A 20,031-nucleotide genomic window follows, 5' to 3' on the forward strand; every position below is an offset into this window, starting at 1 on the left:
GCTTCCGGGTCATGTGGCCAGCATGACTAAGCCGCTTCTGGCGAACCAGAGCAGCGCACAGAAACACAGTTTACCTTCCCGCCGGAGCGATACCTATTTATCTACTTGCACTGGTGTGCTTTCAAACTGCTAGGTTGGCAGGAGCTGGGACTGAGCAACAGGAGCTCACACCGTCACGGGGATTCGAACCGCCAACCTTCTGATCGGCAAGTCCTAGGCTCTGTGGTTTAACCCACAGCGCCACCTGCGTCCCATATTTGCATAGGGTTCTTCAAATTTCCCCACCTATTTTGAGTGGTTACTAGGAAATTGGGCCTTTTTGTTGGTGATATCCTGTCTACAGAATGCCCTTCCCAGAGGAGCTCACCTGGTGCCTATGCTATTCTCTTGGGTGCTAGGTTAAGTCCCACAGGCCTTTTAATACGCTTTTAACTATACCCCACCCCCCAAAAATACTTTGGATCTTGAATTAGAATTGTCCTTGTATGTGGGCTTATGCTGGTGCAAAACTTCCAGCTTCTGTTTTCATATTGTTTTAAATGTTTTGTACGGTTGGTTTTTCATGATGGGGATATATTGTTTTTAACATGCTCTGAACTGCCTAGGGATAGGTAGAATGAACAAACAAACAAATAATCAATGTTCCAGCAGGGATAATTACCAACAATTCCTTCGAAAAGATAAATATATTGTAGAAACTGGGTTAGTAAGTCAGTTACGTGAAATTTTGATTTAAAATGTTGACTGGTGTATAAACAGTACTAAAGTACAAACAAATAGAATCCAAGGGTCATTCTTCAGTGTACTCAAATGAGCAAAACAACCTTTGAGATTAATACAGAAAGCAACGACATAGGAAGTATAGATGTATTTATTTAAAATGGTAACAGTGAATGGTGTTTTAAAATCTTAGGTTTATTTTGCCTTTTGAAAAATTTCTGGCTCAGTTCCTTGTGCTCTCTCTCTTTGTACAAAGAGACTTTGTACATTCCCTCATGTGGAACCTTCCAGAGACCACATGCCTGAGGTGAATGGGGCCAGAGCCAGAAGTCAGTAAAGCAATAGGTATGACTCTTACTTTTATGCAATGGGCTGCATTCCACCCCTGAAAAACTCAGAGGTTTCTGCTTCCCCCCATCTCTCCATTCTCCAGCCAAGAAAGAAGCATTGTCTCGTTGCAAAGGCACATTCCAGACTGACAAAAGCCCTTGAGGAGGACATGGAGTGTGGCCAGTGAGGGGTGTGGCCTGGGGAGGCTAGGGGGACAGTGGCAGTCCCAAGGGTCAGATAGGGAAACCTTGAGACCTGTATTCAACCCCCAGGCACTTGGGTGTAGACAATATTGATTAAGATGGACCGATGGTTTGACTAGGACTAGTTGATACAGTGAATATAGGTCTGTGGGTAGACACTGTGTGCATGCCAAAGCCTGTGGTGAGTATAACCACCTAGCTTATGGCTTTGGTGACTACATGCACCTCCAGCCTGTTATGGAGAGTTGCCTTTTAGTATCACATGCCTTTTTTGAAGCAGTAGTGCTGGCATGGGAACTCATTATAGCCACAGCAAGACTGAGCCATCTTGTTCTACCAGCTTGTAGGCCAAAGTGTCCCTATCCTAAAATAGTGGTGTAGCATCCTAGTCCTAGAATAGTGGTGTAGCAGAAAAAAATACTGTAGTCGTGAATGCAGTAATTAGTAGTTCTAGAGAGGACAGAGAGCCACAGAATTCTGTCAAGATGTAGCACAGCTGACCTGCTACTGATTTTGCTGGCGTATGTACATGTGTAGCCATTTTAGATATACAATGTGTAATTTAAATAATGGTTTATTTTCTGTGATGTGCGCTATAAGGAAGAGAGTTATTTGGAGTCCAAGACAAGAGAGAATATGCTTGCTTATTCATGTTTCAAACATGGCTGGGAAAGTTAAGGAAATAAATGATAGCAAGGTAATATATGTGTCACCAGTGCTATTTGCAGACTTTAAAAAGCAGGCAGAAGAGATGACTTTGTTGGTGTTTTGCCCATTTGCTTAGAAATATTAGAGATGCTGGAGATCCAAGGCTAAGGGCAGCTGAAATGGGTGGACCAGACCCTTAAGCATATGGGATCATCAGAAGTGATAGTGAAAATAGCAATTCTACTATGATTTGTTTAGCCTGATAAAAAAAGCACTGTGAAACTCTTATTAAAAGACTAAAAACACAGGCATGTTTTTCTGTTAGCCGAATAAGTCTTGTCCCTGCGTGGGTAGATATGTCAGATTACATCTAATATGCGATAATATCTTCAAGTTTTGCTTTGATTTGCTGTTTCCAACTTGCTTTGCCTTCTGCTGCCTTAATAGTGTCTCCACTGAGATTTCATTCTAAGTCTTTGGGCAGGGCTAACAGCTTTAAACACGAAGCATCCAGTTTATACCAACTCATTAGTGCTACGTCACATAAATGTGCAAATAATTGATTTGGCAAGTTTCAAAGAGAAGGGTTTTCAACCCTAAAATCAACCTTTAAAACTTCTAAAATCACTATAGGGGTTTCTACAGCCTTAATAAGAAAAGCCCAAACTATTTCTTCTTCTTCTGGAATTGTCTTGCCTTCCACCACCTCTGAAATTATAGAAATTAGATGTTGCTACATGTATGGCTCTGGCCTCCAAGTAATAATGCCAGTCTTTTTCTGTTATGTTTTTAACTCATGAGTTGCATTCAGGCATCATGCTGGATGGAATGGTGGTTTTATCCTGCAATAAGTAGTCAAGAGATGCTTCCTCTGATGTCCAACAAATAATTAAATTCAATCTTGGTCTCATCTTTGCACATGCTTTCAGATATCATGAAAATAAGAGAAAGAGCCAGGCACATGTCCTTTTGTCACCTCTTGCTTTGCTCATTCCTTTCTCTCCTTGCTCACCTCTTGCTTCTTAATTTCCAAATGTCCATAACAGGCAGGGAACCAAAGGTAGGGCCACTGGGGAGCCATGTCTCTTCTAGTGTGTTTCTGGATGTGGGGTCCAGTCTGAAATATCTGGATCTTGTACCTTCAGCATAATAGCTGAAGTTATTTTCCATCAGTAGACATAAATCAGCTCACCTTAAGCTATGTTTTCACCCCCTCTATTCCTCTCCAGGAACTCCAGGACCTAGGGGCTGAATGTAACCCTCCAGGCATCTCTGACTAACCCCTGTGGCTTGCATTATACTCATTGGTTCTGCTCTGCACCCTCCCAAGTACTTTTACCCAGCTAGAATGTGTGTATACTATGAAAACACTGCTTGCTTGCCTGGATGGATGGAGGTGTATGTTTGTGTTTCATGCTCCTATGTAACAACCCAGTTTTCCCATCAAGTGTATGATCACCAGAGAACCATTACTAATCCAAGCTTTGGATGATGTTACACTTGCCTGCCACATTCACACTTTGCATCGTTAGGTGTGCACTTTAATTAAAACACACACACTTAACCGTGCTATTAAAAATGTAATGTGCAACTGAAGAGGCCTTAAGTAGGGGATGGTAAACTATATTTTTTACAACAAGCTTTAATTGCCTTTTTTCCTTTACAACATACAAATGCAATCATGAAGCATGCACTGACAAAAATGTACATGCTGTTTTTGTTCTATCTTGCATCAAGAACATTCACTCATGGTACAAGTAGCACAGCAGAGGTACAAAGATGTTTGGTGTTTAATGTGAAAACAGCATCAGTTTTGTCAGCACTGTGGAATTCTCTTTTATTTAAAATTACTTCCCACCAGAAGTGGCAAAGTGGATTGGCTCTTTTGTCACATTTTCCTCTCCAATGAAATGAATTTGGGAATCAACACAGGGGTCCAGACCAGTGGCTGAAAGTCGCTGTACTAGTCTCCATGTTGTTTAGTGATTAAACATAGCTGTACTTGGGGCTAGGCTGAAATGCCTGGTAGTAAGATAGATGAACAGCTGGCTAGAGCAATTAAAGTCAGAGCAGATATAGACCTTGACATCTTCATGTCTGCGGTACTGGATATATTACTGACTTTTCCACTGGGAGGCTGAAAAGAAGCCCTTATCTTCTTCCTCATCTGATAGTCTGAGCACGTTCACTTGGAAGCAAGTCCCCAGAATTCATAGAATTGGAAGGGACTCCAAGGGTCATCAAGTCCAACCCCCTGCAATGCAGGAATCTGAAAACCTGGTTTGAATCAACACGTACATTGTGCATTGTGTTGCAACTAGCCCCTTGTCCCCTTCCCGTCAGCATACTCTTTCGAAGGCTAAACGTATTTCTTCAGATTTACCCACTGGTTCCCAGTGGCTTTTGCTTTGTATATCTCGAGGTTTGCCTCTAGTTCGCCTATTGCTCATGATCAGCAAAATCACAAACCATCCCCCCTCTTCCCCGTTCCATTAATCCGCCAAGGACAATGCTCTCTTCCTGCCTAAGGTTCTTTGGCGACAAGGCTCGTCCTGCTACAGCCACAGATATTGCACGTCGCCCTGTCTAACGCCGGAGCCGTGCCCGTTTGCAAATGACATCATACCAGGCAGACGACGATGCCCGCCCACTTGTCGGAGACGCGCATGCGATGCCGGGCCAGAAATCCAGCCGCGGGTTTCTCCGAGCTGCCTGTAGGCGTCGCGGTGGGTAAATGCCTCGCTTTCTGGGCGAGCTCTTGCGGCTCCGCTCTGCAGGCGGCAGGTGGCGCCAGATCCCGCCTAGAAGCCGCCGCCCCAGCTTGCGAGCGTTTGCGTTCCCGCAGGCTCGAGCTCCTTTCTCTTGCGCACTCGGTCCCAGCTTCGCCTTCAGTAGCATTTGCAAGCAGCCGGGCTGAGGAGCGAAGCGCTGTCCGTTCAGCACCACCTAGGCGAGAGCGCGGGGGGAGAGCAGAGCCAGCCCTTTTGCGCAATCCGGACAGAACCTCCTTCTGAGCGCGCGGTGTGCCCTGCAGTAAGTAGCCAGCGCGGGAGACTGGCGGGCTCCGAGGTGGGTGGGCTGGGCTGGGCTGGGGGTCTTGCGTGGGCGTTTAGATCGGTCCTTCCGCTGGTGAAGCGCCCGTTCGCTTGCGTCTCTCCCGCCCAGCACTCCTGGCGCAGATTTATCTCCGGAGAAAACGAGGGCTTTCCGATTCCCTTCCTGTTCAAAATGCAGCCCCAGACGCAAGCGTGTCCATCCTCGAACGGCAGGCTCAGAACAGGGGGGTGGCTAAAATAATGATTCTGATTAAACACCACACCCCAAGGGGTTAATGCAGCAGTCGTGATTAAAACAACAAGGCACAGCGCAACACACACACGCACACACAAAAGCCCCAGGCCAGAACCACCCTTTCCTTGTGCAAGTCTCCTGGTTTCCTTGGATTTCGAACAAAGCAGCAAGGCGGGGTTCGCTCATCTGACATGATCGTGATTTATCGCTTTGCTTATTATGTTTGGATCTAAGCAAGGGGAGGCTTGATCTGGGCTCTCTTGGAAGGTGGCTCAAGAAGCATGCTTGGTAATGATGTTCTGTTGTTTTAAATGGTGCCCAGAGATTGCTACCAAATGTGAGATGCTTCCCCCGCACCCACCAGTAACTTCCCCCAGCGATCTAGCAGAGACATTCAAATGGAAAGGAAGGGGTGATAGGCAAGGTTGATGGAACCAAGGCAAAGCCACATCTCTCTTCCTTAATTTCCAGTTTCCTCCCTCTCTCTTAACACTAGTCGTCTCTATATGTTTTTAGGTCTGGAAAGTGAGGTCTAAGGATGGTGAAACTTGGGAGCAATTTGAATGACAAGAACAAGCAGCAGCCGTCCAATGAGGATGGCTTTCAGACGGTTCCATTGATAACACCCTTGGAAGTAAATCATTTGCAGTTCCCAGCTCCGGAAAAGGTAAATGGAACAGAACAGAACAGAACAAAACAGGAGCAGGCAACACTGTCTTCCCACTAGTTTGTTCTGTTGTCCCTTGGAAGCAATTTTTTTTTAAAGCACAGCTATGGTTCCAATTAAATGCTACCTTATAAAAAGGGATTGACTGTTTCCTGTGTGTTTGTGTGTGTGTGAGAGAGATTTAAAGCCCAGCAGACACACCACCTAAACCTGGGAAATGGTTCGTGACTGAAGTCTGCAAAATGGCAGAGTCTGTTCAACAGATTCTTCACTCAAATTTAGTGGGGGAAGAAATAAAGCTGCGTCTGATCCGCTAAAATGCTTTTATGAATCATTGGCGTTCTGTGCCTGCTCTGAGATTGTGATGATTTGGGGTGTTTTATTTTACAATTCTCAGGAGTGTGGTTAATATCTGTAATCCATATTGGTTATTCAATATTACACTAACCTTCTATAGATGAGCAGGTAAAATAATGCAGAGAGGGTCATTCAGTGCCTTCATCTCCTCCCTCCCCCATAAATGGGCTTCTGGGAAGTGATCACTTTTGTGAAACTCATAATCAAACCTTGTAGCTTTCGACTGGCATGCTGAAAAGTGGGCATCATTGATTAGCTTTGCATCGACCTGTTATCTTTATATAGCCTGTTTTGTATTCCATACACATTGTTAACTCCCAACTGTACTGTATTTGGAGAGATAATGCAATGCCATCAACACATCTCACCATAATACTATGTGCCCAGAGCATCTATGTAGCATTAATCCTTACTGGAAAAAGAGAGCCACTGCAGTGCTGCGTCTTTGTATTTTAATGAAGTATATACAATACAAAGAAGGTGTTGCCCTCATGCAGTAATGACAGTGTAAATACATTTGATTCTCAAATTGCACATGTCATAAATGTTCAGAAAAACATGTTGATATGGGTGATGTAATGCTAATATATCTGTTGGCAAATAGAAAAGGGGAAAGGTGCAAGCGACTGGGCTCGATTACTTCAGTAGAATCAGACTTGTGGCAAAAGCCTGTAATATGCCTAGTGAATCATTATAACAATATAGAGGAACTCCGTTAATGCAACCTGGGACTATGCTATGGTAACTGAGGGAGGACTGAGTTTGGTATAAGCAAGGAGAGATGAAGACAAGCTGAGCACCCACAATTTTGGTTGCAAGAAGGTATAATCCAAACTGATTTCTCAGAAGCAAAGAACACACAGTTTGCAAGATGAGTGTTTGTAGTGTGGTGTTAAACTTCTGGAAGCAGGTCTGACATTGGGGTTTAGAATGGAATATTTCTTTTCTTTTCTTATATTTTTTCAAAAAATAAGGAAGAGGGTTGCTTCCTAAGTGCTAGTTTTTGGGAGTTGTTCCTTTCCTGTTGTCGCTGCAAAATAAGACTGCGATTTTTTCTCCATCCTCTACCTCCCAAATCGTATAAACCAAGGCACACATTTTGCCAAGTAGATTAAACATTTCAACAAAAATAAAATAAAAATGTAGAAATGCAAATCTGCCCCTCCCCCCATTCTTTCCTTTTCTAAATGAAAACAGTTCCTCTGAATCCACAGGAGTAGCCTAGTGACTTACACATCAGTTGTAGCATGTAGGCAAGAGCCTGTCTGCTTCATCAGGGGCATGCAGTGGACTGTCTCCCTGTCCACTTCAGATATATGATATGAATAAAACCCTTGCCTATGAAATCTATTTGCTGCAGTTTTGCATGAACCTAAATGGTTGGTTCACCAAAAAGCATGTTTTGCCTGGGACTTCAAGGTCCAGTGAGTAGCATTAGCTAATCATTTCATCACCCTCATCACTCCATATCTCAAAATGGGAAGAGGAGGCAACTGCTGCTGGCCTGGCTCTATTTAGGCAAAAGCTCTTGGACCAAGTGGATGAACCAGATCTCAGAACTGCAGCCTGTTGTAGGTTGTGCAGCCCCAAGATCTGGCAGGCAAGCGCTTAAGTAGGTATACACAGGGGGACGGAAAGCTGTAAGGTCAGCATGGACGGCAGCAGCTTAAGTAGAGTCTAGGGAGCTAGGCTAAAATAAGTTGTTGCACAAGCAACTGCTGGGTTCACACTGACCACCTTCATAATGCTGCAGCTCAGCTGTGTGATTGATGACAGTGTGAGTCAAGAGCTGAATCAGAGTCTTCATTTAACATTTGCTGCCTCATGGGTGGGTCAGATTAATTTGGCCTCCAGGGCGTGTAAGGCATAACATCCTGGTTGTTGCTGTTGTGGTGGTGATGCTTTTTGGAGGAGTGAGAAGGATCTCGTGGTTTTGGGATGCAGAACCAAGAGGTTTGGGGCGGGGATGCTGTTCGAGGGAGATGCACTCCACAGTGCAACTAAATCCTTATGGTGTGAGGACTCGGTATCTGTTGAGGAACCAGCAAGCTAAATAGTATGGAAGGCTGTTTTGGAAACACGACTAATGTCTCAGATAAAGGCAATTGTTTTATCATTACTTTCCCAAACCCTTTTGTCTCATTCCAACAATTTCTTCCGGTCCTGAACGCATCAACTCATGTAAGGGCAGCTCACCTTCTATTTGATTGGCAAGGTGGACAGCAAAAAAAATCACACTTGAAGCTGGCCCACCTACTAGGATGGAAAGAGAGCTTAAATTACCTTGAAGCTCCACATGCATCTTTGAACACATGTGGAGCTTTCGACCGAGGACTGAATAATAATGAACAGTCATGATGATGATGCTAATAACAACCAGCATTACGTTGTTGTTATACTTTAAACTTTCATATCAAACAACTAAGAAGCTTTTAGTGAAAAAAACCTTTCTCTCCTTTAGTGACAGCACAAGGCAAAACAAAGTGTTAGATGTATCACATTTTATTATTTTAAACAAATTAGCAGGTGTTTCTTCTTGAAAATGCAAGAAAACTTTCCATTATGTGCAGCCAGGCCACTGAATTTTTTTATACTGAAAAAGAATACTGTTGTACTGAAGTACTGAAGAAGAATACTACTGAAAAATCACTTGAACAGTATGGATCTGTTGTCTGGTTCCCCACTCAATGTGACTTCTGAGAATAAATGTGCTGTTCTCATGCAACCATTCCATGGATGTGTAGTTAATAAGTAAATATTTCTTACAGCCAGTTGACAGAGCTTTCATATGTAGGAGCTATAAGAAAGAGGTCAGCTCTTAAAAATACTGAGTATTTCAAAGTAGGTTGTGGGATGCTCTGGCCCACACTATAACTTACTTAAAATGGATTAAATTGATCATAGGCACTTGAATGGTGAATAGCCAAAGAATAGTAACTGAAAAAAATGATGATGGAATCACCATTGTACATTCTAATTGTTTCCTTTTCTTTTGATAGATCTGAAATTGGTCAGTGTTGGAAACATGTTAGTAGGTGAGATAGACTTAGCTAAGTGTAGCTCTTATCTATGGGAGCTCTGGAGCTGATTGGAAGCACATTGGTTTGTTTTATATTGAGTGTGGATTGGTATCAGTTGCCCAGGAGACAGATCCTTAAGAAGTTCCTATTAATTAAATGAGGCTTTGTTTGAGAAGAGGTTAAGTAAGGAAGGAAATTTCCCCCAACTAGAAAATCAGCATGTCCTCCAGCAACCTGTTGATGCCCATGAGGGTTTTCCTGTAGCTGAACTACAATGGCCTTTCCAAATTCTCCATGCTATTTGTGTGTGGCAAAATTGTATGCATGTGGTTAGGGGCATCTTTCCCTCAGAAAACTCTTACAAGACATTTCCCTCAGGGGTAGTGCACATCTGCTTGGGATGCAGAAGGTTCCAGGTTCAGTGTGTGCCATCTCTCAGGACCAGTGGCGGGAAAACCCTTCTCCCAAGACCCTGAGGAGCCATTCCTAGTCCCAGCAGGACCAGATGGGCTAATTCTTGGACCTGATCATAGTCTTGCCTCTGTTCCTGTAACCACGCTCCTGTTCTGCAGAACTCCTAATTCATCTGTTTTCCAAAATCCATCCCTCTTGTTCTGACACATCATTGTGTACTTTTTAGATAACCTGGGTTTCAAGTACAGAATATATTAAATAATAATAATAATAGCAAAGCAGAGATGTGTATGTTTGCTTAATTTCCACAAAGGACAGTAGTGGCTGATGCAAAATGTTTGTATTTTTGAAGGAGCTCTGTGTGCAAGCCAAGGTGGGGTGGGGCCTCTCTCACCAAGGCCTCCCTTTTCTAAGCTGAGTGCTTCTTTCTCCTCCGTGTGTCACTGAGCAGCAGCCTTTGGTGGACATTTTGTGAGCATTTGCACATGAATATGTGAACAAAAATGTGGCAGCCACAGAAGGAGTAGAGAAGAGAAAATGTGTGCATGAATGTGAGAAAAGAAAAGGGGGTGGTGGTAAATGAGAGAAAGGCAGTGGTTTGTTAGGGCTGCAGGGTTTTTGCTTTTGTTTCCCCAGTGATAAGTGTTTTCTCTTTTCAGTTTTCCCAAACAGCCTCCTTAAAATGGTACTTTCAGGTTTCAGTTCTATATCTGCTTTCCTGGGAGTAAGCACCTTTGAACTCAATGGGGTTTACTTCTGAGTAGACTTGTGCTCTTAGAATGTGCTGTTAAAGCACTTGTTGAGGTTTCATAATCTCGCTATCTATCCTGACGATGTGCTTTGTAAGCTTTTCTTTCTTAGAAGCCCAGTGTTCTCCCAGGCTACTAGCCTATTGTAAATGTGTGCAATAAATTGGGTTGAGCATTATCCCCATGGCATTTCTGAATGTGGATTTTAGCTGATGAATCCATTTTTCATCTTGTCTTAATGGGGATTTTTACTGTATCCTTCTTTAGCTCTCCCAGTGCAATTGTGACAATCCAAAAGGCATTTAAACCACTTCAAGAATTTTGTTGTAGAGCCAGAGCCAGTTGATACCGTTTGTTAGAGGCTGTTATCTAGTGGGTTTGTTTATGGATTTTTCTGCTAGGCTTATTTATGGGTTAATGCAGGTGCGGGAAACCTCCAGTCTGTGGGCCAAATTTGGCTTGACACAGTCCCCAGTTCAGATTGTGAGGCTGATTAATGCAAACCATGGCCACTTGTCCCACACCTGGTGTCATATATGATTGTCAGATGCAGGGCAGGTGGTAGAGACCCAGCTGATCTCAGCAGAAAGCAGGGTTGAAGTCACCACCCATAAGCATCTGGGTTATGAGTTTGAGCCTACTGGCTTGTCTGCATGACTGAGTTTCCTGCAGCTGATTCAACCAGAAAGCAGCTTTGCCAACCCTATGGGAAGTACTAAGTATCAGTCTAGTGAAGGGTTTCGCAAATGGGTCTCCAGCTGTTTTTAGACTACAATTCCCATCATCCCTGACTACTGGGCTTGCTAGTTAGAGATGTTGGGAGTTGTAGTCCAAAAACAGCTGGAGACCCAAGTTTGGGAAACACCAGTCTAGTGGTTCAAGTGTTGGGACCTGGAAGACCAGTGTTCAAATCCCAGCTCAATCACGAAACTTCCTGGGTGATATTAGGACTGTCATTTCTTAGCCTAACCTGCCTCATGTGGCCATTGGCAGGATAAAGTGGGGGGGGGGGAGAGAGAAACTATGTATGTCACCCAAAACTCATTGGAGGAAAAGTTGGGATTGAAATGAAATAAATCATAGGGAAAGTTGCCAACAACTGAGTCCACCACAGATTTGTTTTTAATGGAGAATTAATGAGAGCAGTGCTCCATGAATTTTGTGTTCCGGTTGTGTGTCCTTTGCTTTGGTGGCATTAAATGCCAATACGTTGTGATGATAAATGACCAATTCCCAGCTGATTTGCAACATACACAGGCAAGCAGTTTTCTGACACTGGTGGGTCACATGTGGAGCATGGGTAAATGCATGACAGATTGTAGAACAGAACAAATGGGCCTGCCCTCAAAAGCTCCGTAGACCTACCAGTGTTCAGTTCCAGGTTTTGATGGAGAGGCAATGTGCTCTTACTCATTGGGCCCCATTCCCCGAGTGTCCCAGCTCCTTATCTTCACCCCTGCTGCTGCGGTGGCACCCATTCACTTGCCTCCCATGTGTGCAGCATGTGTGCTCAGATATTTCCATTCAACTGGAGTTGGTCTGAAGGAGAAGGTGCACAGTGTACTCAATGTGGCTCTGTGACTGATGGAACATGCAGCACATGACACCAGTTCCTACTTGAATGTCCTAGGAGACAAGGAATCTGCACTTTGACTTCAAAGTATTGCTTTTTATATCCCCTGTTTGTTTAAGATATAGGAGCATTATTATTATGTTTTATTCAAAAGGATAGTGCCAATCTGGTGGTGTTCTCTGCAGGTTCAAATGCACTACACCCCATATAGACTTTAGGTTTCATATTGCTTTCTGTCAGATTAGGAAGGCTCTCTGCACATGCCTGGAGGTATTCCGAGCTTCATTTCATTTTTAATAGAACCTGGGGCTGGATTCATCTAATGAGATCCACCAGCATAAATGTTCTGCTAGTGAACTAGGGCTTTTTTTCCTCTTCTCTTTGTCTCACATGCCCCCTGCCCCCCAATTGGCTTTGGGGTGTGTGTATCAAGGAAACCCTCAGAAGAGTGCATGGGAGGAGGAGAGGAGAGATAATTCCATCTGGGAAAATGAAACGCTTGCATTGATGGAACAATCTCCTTAGTGCTCTGCTGAATTCCTTCTGGTGTTCCTTCACAATGGAGCAACATTCTGTTCATGTTCAGAGGAACTTTGCTCTCCTAGTGTGTGTGTGTGTGTGTGTGTGTGTGTGTACAGACACACACACACACACACACACACACAGTTCCGTATGGGGGAAATATTTTGTTTGTGCCCAGAGGCATTCAGCTCGATATACTGAGTTGGCAAACTCCCTATTCATAATAGCAGCCAGAGGCACATGCATACTTATTATGAGAAATAGATGTGTGCTTGGTTCCCTTGAAAGCAAGAAATTGCTTTCTCTGAGGGCCAGGTGAGATGTTAATTAGGTTGGATTCATTCCAACTAGAGAGGGCTCCATTCCATCCCCTGCCCCAACCCTAGCACATGCTCCCGATAGTGTGGGTACTTCAGGACTGCAGTTGATGGAAGAGTAGGCCTCAAAATGGCCAATAATGCCCGTGCTAAAAAGTACACAGTGACGTAACTTGTGAAAAAAAGAAAAAGAAAACCGGTATCCTAGTTACATATCAATGATGACTGCTTATACATGAGTTGCTACCCCTCAAAAAGAAACCTTGAATAACTTACTGAATGTGATAGCTCAATGTGTTGCAGTCGCCAGAAACCTGAACAAGCTGTTAGGAAGAACTGGGGGGGGGGAATGTCATAAAAATAATCAAAAGGTGCTTCTGCTATAAACTGCTAAGGTATCTTTAACATGAAGTAGGAATGGGGGACCCTGGTGTGCTACAGATACTGGACTACAACTCCCATCATCTCTGACTGGCTAAGGCTAATGAGAGTTGGAGTCCAACAACATCTGGAGGGACAGAGTTTCCTCATCCCTGACCTAGAGCCATCCAGTTTAAAGAGGAGATAATAAAAATGAGAAATACTGACATACTGGGGGATAAAAGTGAATAGAAACTAGCACTTTCCTCTTTCACAATACAAGCGTTAGAGGGCCAGTGCTAATAACATACAACAAAAATACTCCCACACAGGTTAATAGCATGCATAGCATGTATAGCTCATTCACCCAGGGTGCAACCTATAGCAAAGTGGAGCGGGGGGTGGTGGTGGCGGAAATAAGTCTGAATAAATCCATAGGAAAGAGGAATAGTTAACAGGGGTGGATATTCTTGTGCTTAAAGTATCTCTGCATGTTAGAAAATCCTATCAGAGTGTCCTCCTGTGGTTCCTCTATCCTTTCTTTCTTATGTCTGTCAGCACTTCCTGTCAGACTCTAACAGCCGATTGTGGGCGCAGGCAAAAACGGCTCGCTTGATGTTATAGTGATGGCAGGTGAATGACAAGTGGATGGCCCTATGGTGTGTGGGGGAGACAAGGAGCCTGCCCACTGGCCGTATCCAGTTCCCTGACACTGTGTTAGGGAATTGATGGACCAATAGGTGCTTCACCTGACTCTGCGGTGCTGTCTGTACATTGCTGTGCAGACAGAAAACGTTTTCTTTAAAAAATGGAGATCCTCCCCGCAGCAAACAAAGCATGGAGTCATGTTTCAGGATATGGACTGTGGATTTGGAAATTGAAGTACTGCGTGAGGCAATGCCTTTTCATACCAAGAACTTCAAACTAGAGGTGATGGGATTGTCTGCGGCCAGCTTTAGATATGCAGCAGAAGGACTTGGTAGGATTCTGAGATGACAGGGTGGACTGTACCACTTCTGGCTGCAAAAGGTAAAGGTAAAGGGACCCCTGACCATTAGGTCCAGTCGCGGATGACTCTGGGGTTGCAGCGCTCATCTCGCTTTATTGGCCGAGGGAGCCGGCGTACAGCTTCTGGGACATGTGGCCAGTATGACTAAGGTGCTTCTGGCAAACTAGAGCAGCACACAGAAACACTGTTTACCTTCCCACCAGAGCTGTACCTATTTATCTACTTGCACTTTGATGTGCTTTCGAACTGCTAGGTTGGCAGGAGCAGGGACTGAAGAACGGGAGCTCACCCTGTTGCGGGGATTCAAACCGCCGACCTTCTGATCGGCAAGTCCTATGCTCTGTGGTTTAACCCACAGCGCCACCTGTGTCCCTCTGGCTGCAAAAGGGGGTGCAATTTTGTAATACTTCCCTGACATCAAACACATGCACCCATCCTCCTCCCTGCACATAGCATATCAGGGAGAAGGAGTCTAGCATAGCCACCTCCTTTCTGTGTGTATCTCCTTGCGGGATTCAAAGCCTTGATTTCAACTCCACTAGCCGTTCGAAAGGAATATGGTCCATCCTCTCAGGACTCCACCACCTCATCCTCTTGTGCATTTAGATCAGGCCTGAGACTCTCTAGGAATAGTAACAGAGCCATTTTGAAAACAACTCGTATGTTCTGTCACTCAGACCTACCTAAGGAAGTTGCCTTGTACGGAATCAGACTATTGGTCCATTCAGCTCAGTATTGTCTATACTGACAGGCAGGCTTTCAGACAATGACATCTCCCAGTCGTACCTGGAGATGCCAGAGACTGAGCTGGGGATCTTCTGCGTGCAAAGCAGGGGCCATGAAGCTATTTTGGGGCTAATGATGTGGGTAGGACTGCTTTTGTATTAGTCTCCCTTCCCTTGAAGGACAAATGTCTTTCAGTAAAACCATAAGGGAATAATTCAGCATTCCACTAAGGAGATCTTCCGCCCGTGCAAGCATTTCAGCTTTCGGCTGTGCTGGAGATTCTCCCAATCCCCTCAGCGCCAATTCCAGAGGTGCGGGAGGGGTGCAGTGTAGGGAAGCCCCATTGTGCAGGTGGAGGTCCTGGTGCAGGGCTTTTGCTGATGGGGCTCATTAGGTGTGTCCCATCCTAAGGTTGGGTATGTTTAGCCTGTAAAAGAGGAGGCTGAGAGGAGATATGATAGCCATCTTCAAATAGCTTAAGGACCATCTCATGTAAGGTAGAGCAAACTTGTTTTCTCCTGCTCCAGAGGGTTGGACCCAAACCAATGGCTTCGTTACAAGAAAGGAGATTCTGACTAAACATCAAGAGGAACCTTCTGACATTAAGAGCTGTTTGACAGTGGAATAGACTCTCACAGGAGGTGGTGGAGTCTCCTTCCTTGGAGGTTTTTAAGCAGAGGTTGGATGGCCGTCTGTCATGGACACTTCTGCTTTGGAGAGGGTTGGACTAGATGACCCTTGGGCCCCTTCCAACTCTATGATTCTTTGCTTCTTCATCAAACACCAGATGCAGCAAACACATAGCATTCTACTTAATAGAGAGTTTAAAAAAGCAGCATGGAATTAGGTCCAAAGAAGACCACACTATCTGAAGTCACATATTAGGTCTCACTTCTATTTGCTGCAATACTAAGCTGCTTATAAGGAGTTTCTATATGTCCACGGGCTCTTTCTAGTGCTACTGTAATATAATTCGTGTCCCAGGCCCAAAGGGTTGGATTATTCTGAGGCTTCTGCAATTCACGATAATTCGGGGACGCGTGGCTTGCCCCATCCCCTGCAATGAGGCAAACCCTGCTAGACCTGAAGATGCAGTGTCTGGAAAATAATGAGTCGTCTTTTTCTGAAATAAGCCTCCTCCAGCAGTTAAGACTGCAGCTTCTGTAGGCACTAGCCAATTGCTGATATCGGTTGTAGTCTTGTGTGCAGTTCAGTCTCTGTCAATCCACTACTTTCATTTTAAACTGAACTTCTTGGTGTGTAGCTCAGTTGCACACTGCAGTCATGGGCCATGAGCAACGGATACATGAGTGTGTGCTTAACTTTCTCCTGTTGAAACTTTGCTGGATTATGCTTATAGTTAGGAAGACACTTCCTGCAGTTTAAACCCATTGCATCTTGTCCCTGGCAACAGAGAGGACAAAATGATGCCTCCATCCTGCCAAGGAGATCCATGTGTGGAGCAAGCATCTGCCTGCCTGACTGCCACATCTTGCATTATGATCTGTGGGTGTGAACAAGCTGTGCATCATAATATACATCTGATTGTGCATTGGGCATGCATGCTTACTCCCCACATGCCATAGCTTTCAATGGGATGTGCATTTTGAAACCATAGTCCCCCAGTACATATTCAGGTACATATTCAGTCATGTATCAAAATACCCTTTTACCTCATGGTTAGATCAAAGTTGTTTATTCTATGAGGTTTTCAGTGTTCGCAGATTGTCGATGCTTGACTTAAGAGATAGCAAACATATAACATCATGAAATGGTATTACTTCCCCTACCTCGGAGGGGATGCATTTCTGATAATGTGTTCTGATAACAGTATTTTTCTTACTGGCAGCAACAGTTCAGTTTTTTGTCCAATAGAATCCTCCTCCCCCTCAAAAAAATAACACAAAAACCTATTTTGTTGTGTTATCCCTTTGGTTTGTGGTGGAAAGCTTAATTCACCCTTACCCATCCACACCGGTTCTCTCACAGTCTGTGTTTGCATTTGTTTTTTTGCTGATTTCTATATATTGTTTGGATCCAAAGTTTCCAGTTTGCCTTCATAGAATTGTAGAGTTGGAAGGGACCCTGAGCGTCATCTAGCCCAGCCCCCTGCAATGCAGGAATCTCAACTGAAGCATCCATGACAGACGGCCATCCAGCCTCTGCTTAAGAACCTCCAAGGAAGGAGAGTCCACAACCTGTTGTTCAAAACGTCAGCCAATCTTCCCATCACCAGTCCTGATGGGCTTTCTGTGGTTTTTAAAAACGTATGTGGTTCATAAAGATGAGCTGTGCAAGGAAATAGATTGCCTTTTAAATTTACATATAATGACATCCGTTCTTGGGAAGAGTTGTAGCTCGGTGGGAGAGCACTTGCCTTGCAGGCAGAAGGTCCTTGGTTCAATCCTCAGCATCTCTGGGTAGGGCTGGGAAAAAGCCCTTTCTGATACTCCAGAGAGCTGCTGCCAGTCAACTGTTCAGATCTGGGTGGACCAACAGACCGAGTCACTGGAACGCTGCTTCCTATGTAAGCTGAGTATGTACATGAATCCATGAGGGCATGTTGGTCAGGGGATGTTTGTGCTGTGTGCCTCAGTAAATCTGACTTTGGCTCAGATGGAGGATTGATTCATGGACTCACTTTTCTCCGATCATAAGGCTTTTTTTTTGTAACCACCCCTTCATGAGTTCCATGTGGGACTGGGTGTTGTGAAGAGTTCAGCATACACTCGGTTTTTCCAGACATCATGCATTATCAGAGGGATAAGAAACTCCCGTTGCTTCCTGCCGCTGAGGAAATGCATTAATAAAAGGGCTTTGAATTATTTTATTTTGGGGGGTGGGTAAGTGAATTACTTGAGTATGAGAAATGGAAGGGATGAAAGCAGAGCTTTATAAAGTAGTGTCATCTAGATATTCTAGATGTCAACATAGCACCAAGCATTGATGGGCTCTTCATAACATGGAAATGTCCACTGTCTCTGCCTAGTAAGCACATCTGCATTGGATGGAGAAGACTGAAGGAGAGATCAAGGTCAGGGAACATCACATGGCAAAGAGAAGGCAGGCAAGATGAGGCTAGGATAATCCAGGCAGGGATTTGTTGTTAGAGAAGTGGGTTTCTAGAGAAGTAACATGGAGGAGAAAAAGGAGAGTGAGCAAAAGAGATCAAGCCTGATGGAGAGAGAAGAAGAGGCTGTTCTAGGCAGAGGAAGTGCAGCCTGGCAGATGACATGGAGACTCAGGGGATCAGAGAGATGACAGAGGGGTGACTTAGAAAGGCAGGGCCACCCCAATATATTTTGTTGCCTGAAGTGGAAAAACCCCCACTCTCTCTAATTTAGATACCTAGTACCCAATGTCAGCCAAGATATTCTGGCATCCAACAAGTACCACTCATACTTCCGGACAATAAAAATAAAATAGCAACAACATTATTTGCTGCTCTTTCATGACACCCCAGATTGGTTGTTTGAGGTGCCTGTCTCACTCTGTCTAATGATAGAGCTGGCCTGAGAGAAGGGGTGTAAAAAGAAGTGGGGAAAGGGATGCAGAGCTGACCCACAATGCTGATTCAGACTGCAGATTGTCTACTACTATAAATTTGAATGCTCTCTTCTTACAAAAACGTACTGCCTGTGAAAAGCTCACATGCCAAGGGTCAAGTCTTTCTACAGGCAAGAACAGCTTGATGTAGGAAAGCATGTCAAACACTCTGTGTGAAGTGATGTAGACTCCGGAGGGGCAGTACTGTGTGACACTCTTGAATGTATAGTTCAGCCCATAGCAAGGGCTTGAGAAGGGGAATGTTATAGGGCTCAAACTTTCATGTCAAGTGTTACAAAAATATAGTGAAAAGACTTAAGGAGCTGAATGACATGGTCATAGTAACTGGAGAGAAAAAAGCCTAATAGTGACTTTCTGAACCAAACTGGAGTAGAGATATTTGGCAGGAGGGAAGGACAGTTAGGAATATACCCCAGGAGGTTTGGTAGGCAACCACAGCTTGGACACAGGCTTTATTGGCCAACAGTAAAAGAGAAGTGTAGGTATTGGAGATGCGTGAAACTATAAATTTGGTGACTGAATGGACATGGGAGAAGGAAAGTGGGAGGTCATTCATTGATGAATCTCAGGTTGTTTGACTCAAGTGGTAGATAGATGACTATCTTATTCATTGAGAAGGGAGGGATTGGTTGAGGAAAACCATAAGTCCTGTTTTGACCTTCTTCAACTGTTGACATTGATGGAATATCTAAAAAGAAATCTCTAGAAATTTCTTTGCATACCATGTGAAATATTCTCAGAACTTCCAAATGTTACTCAGAATCAGGGATCCAAATTTCCTGCTTCTTGAGCTTCTGGTGCAGTATGTCACGTTGGACCTCATGCGTCTCCCATGCACTCACATCAGATAGGAGATGCAGGAGTTTCACCTTCAGATGTCACACTAGGAACATATGAAGAGGAAGACTGAGACATTTGAGAACATAAAGAGAAGCCACTCAGTTTGGCTAGAGGAAAGTCACTGGAAACAACAAGCAAGTGAGAATGGCAAAAACTAGACAGAAGAGGGTCAAGGTTCACGTTGGAAGATAATATATGATGGCCATGGTTTTGGATAGGATGTATGAAGGATTTAAAGGTGAAACGAAAGATGATGTTGGTTTGTTTGTGTACTTCTTTTCAGCCCAAAGTGGTAAAGATGGGGACAGCATGGCAGCAGCAGAGAGAGTCTGTTGTTTCTTTATTCCAGATGGAGGAAGACAGAAGCAGAGAGGAAGGAGCCAGCAAGCAGGAGGAGAGAAAAGATGAGGGCGAGATGGGGGTGGAGACAGAGGCAAAGAGAAAGGACATTGCATTTTAATACAGCATTTTACTATTTTATGCTTCTGAGTTGCCCATTGGATGGCTTATCATTGGATGGCTTATATAAATGCCACAAATTAAATAAATAATAAATGCAAGCTTCGGGGCGAAACTTAACTATGTATCTAAAAGAGGGGTGCAATCCTATACATGCTTTCTCAGAAGTAATTCCCCCTGTGCTCAGCCGAGCTTTTCTTCAGGAAAGTTTGTGTGTAGGATTGCAACCTTGAGGGAAAAGTTATGTAGGCTGTCTCTT

At 44.2% G+C, this 20,031-nt stretch overlaps 1 protein-coding gene across 2 annotated transcripts in view; it reads left to right on the forward strand.

Annotated features, from left to right (window-relative positions):
- The first annotated feature begins 4,682 nt into the window (after positions 1 to 4,682).
- Positions 4,683 to 20,031, forward strand: part of NSG2 (neuronal vesicle trafficking associated 2) — a 50,250-nt gene continuing 34,901 nt past the window's right edge. The window contains exons 1-2 of one of the 2 annotated variants that reach the window (XM_083484198.1): positions 4,683 to 4,934; positions 5,709 to 5,859. In XM_083484198.1, the coding sequence (XP_083340324.1) occupies positions 5,731 to 5,859 (129 nt within the window). In that variant the 5' untranslated portion in view covers positions 4,683 to 4,934; positions 5,709 to 5,730. Of the gene's footprint in view, positions 4,935 to 5,171; positions 5,481 to 5,708; positions 5,860 to 20,031 lie in introns of those variants that run through there. The other variant, XM_083484199.1, reaches the window with a different exon arrangement.

Source organism: Podarcis liolepis (assembly GCF_965112155.1).
Source record: "Podarcis liolepis genome assembly, chromosome: 2".
In the NCBI taxonomy this organism is placed as follows: Eukaryota; Metazoa; Chordata; class Lepidosauria; order Squamata; family Lacertidae; genus Podarcis; species Podarcis liolepis.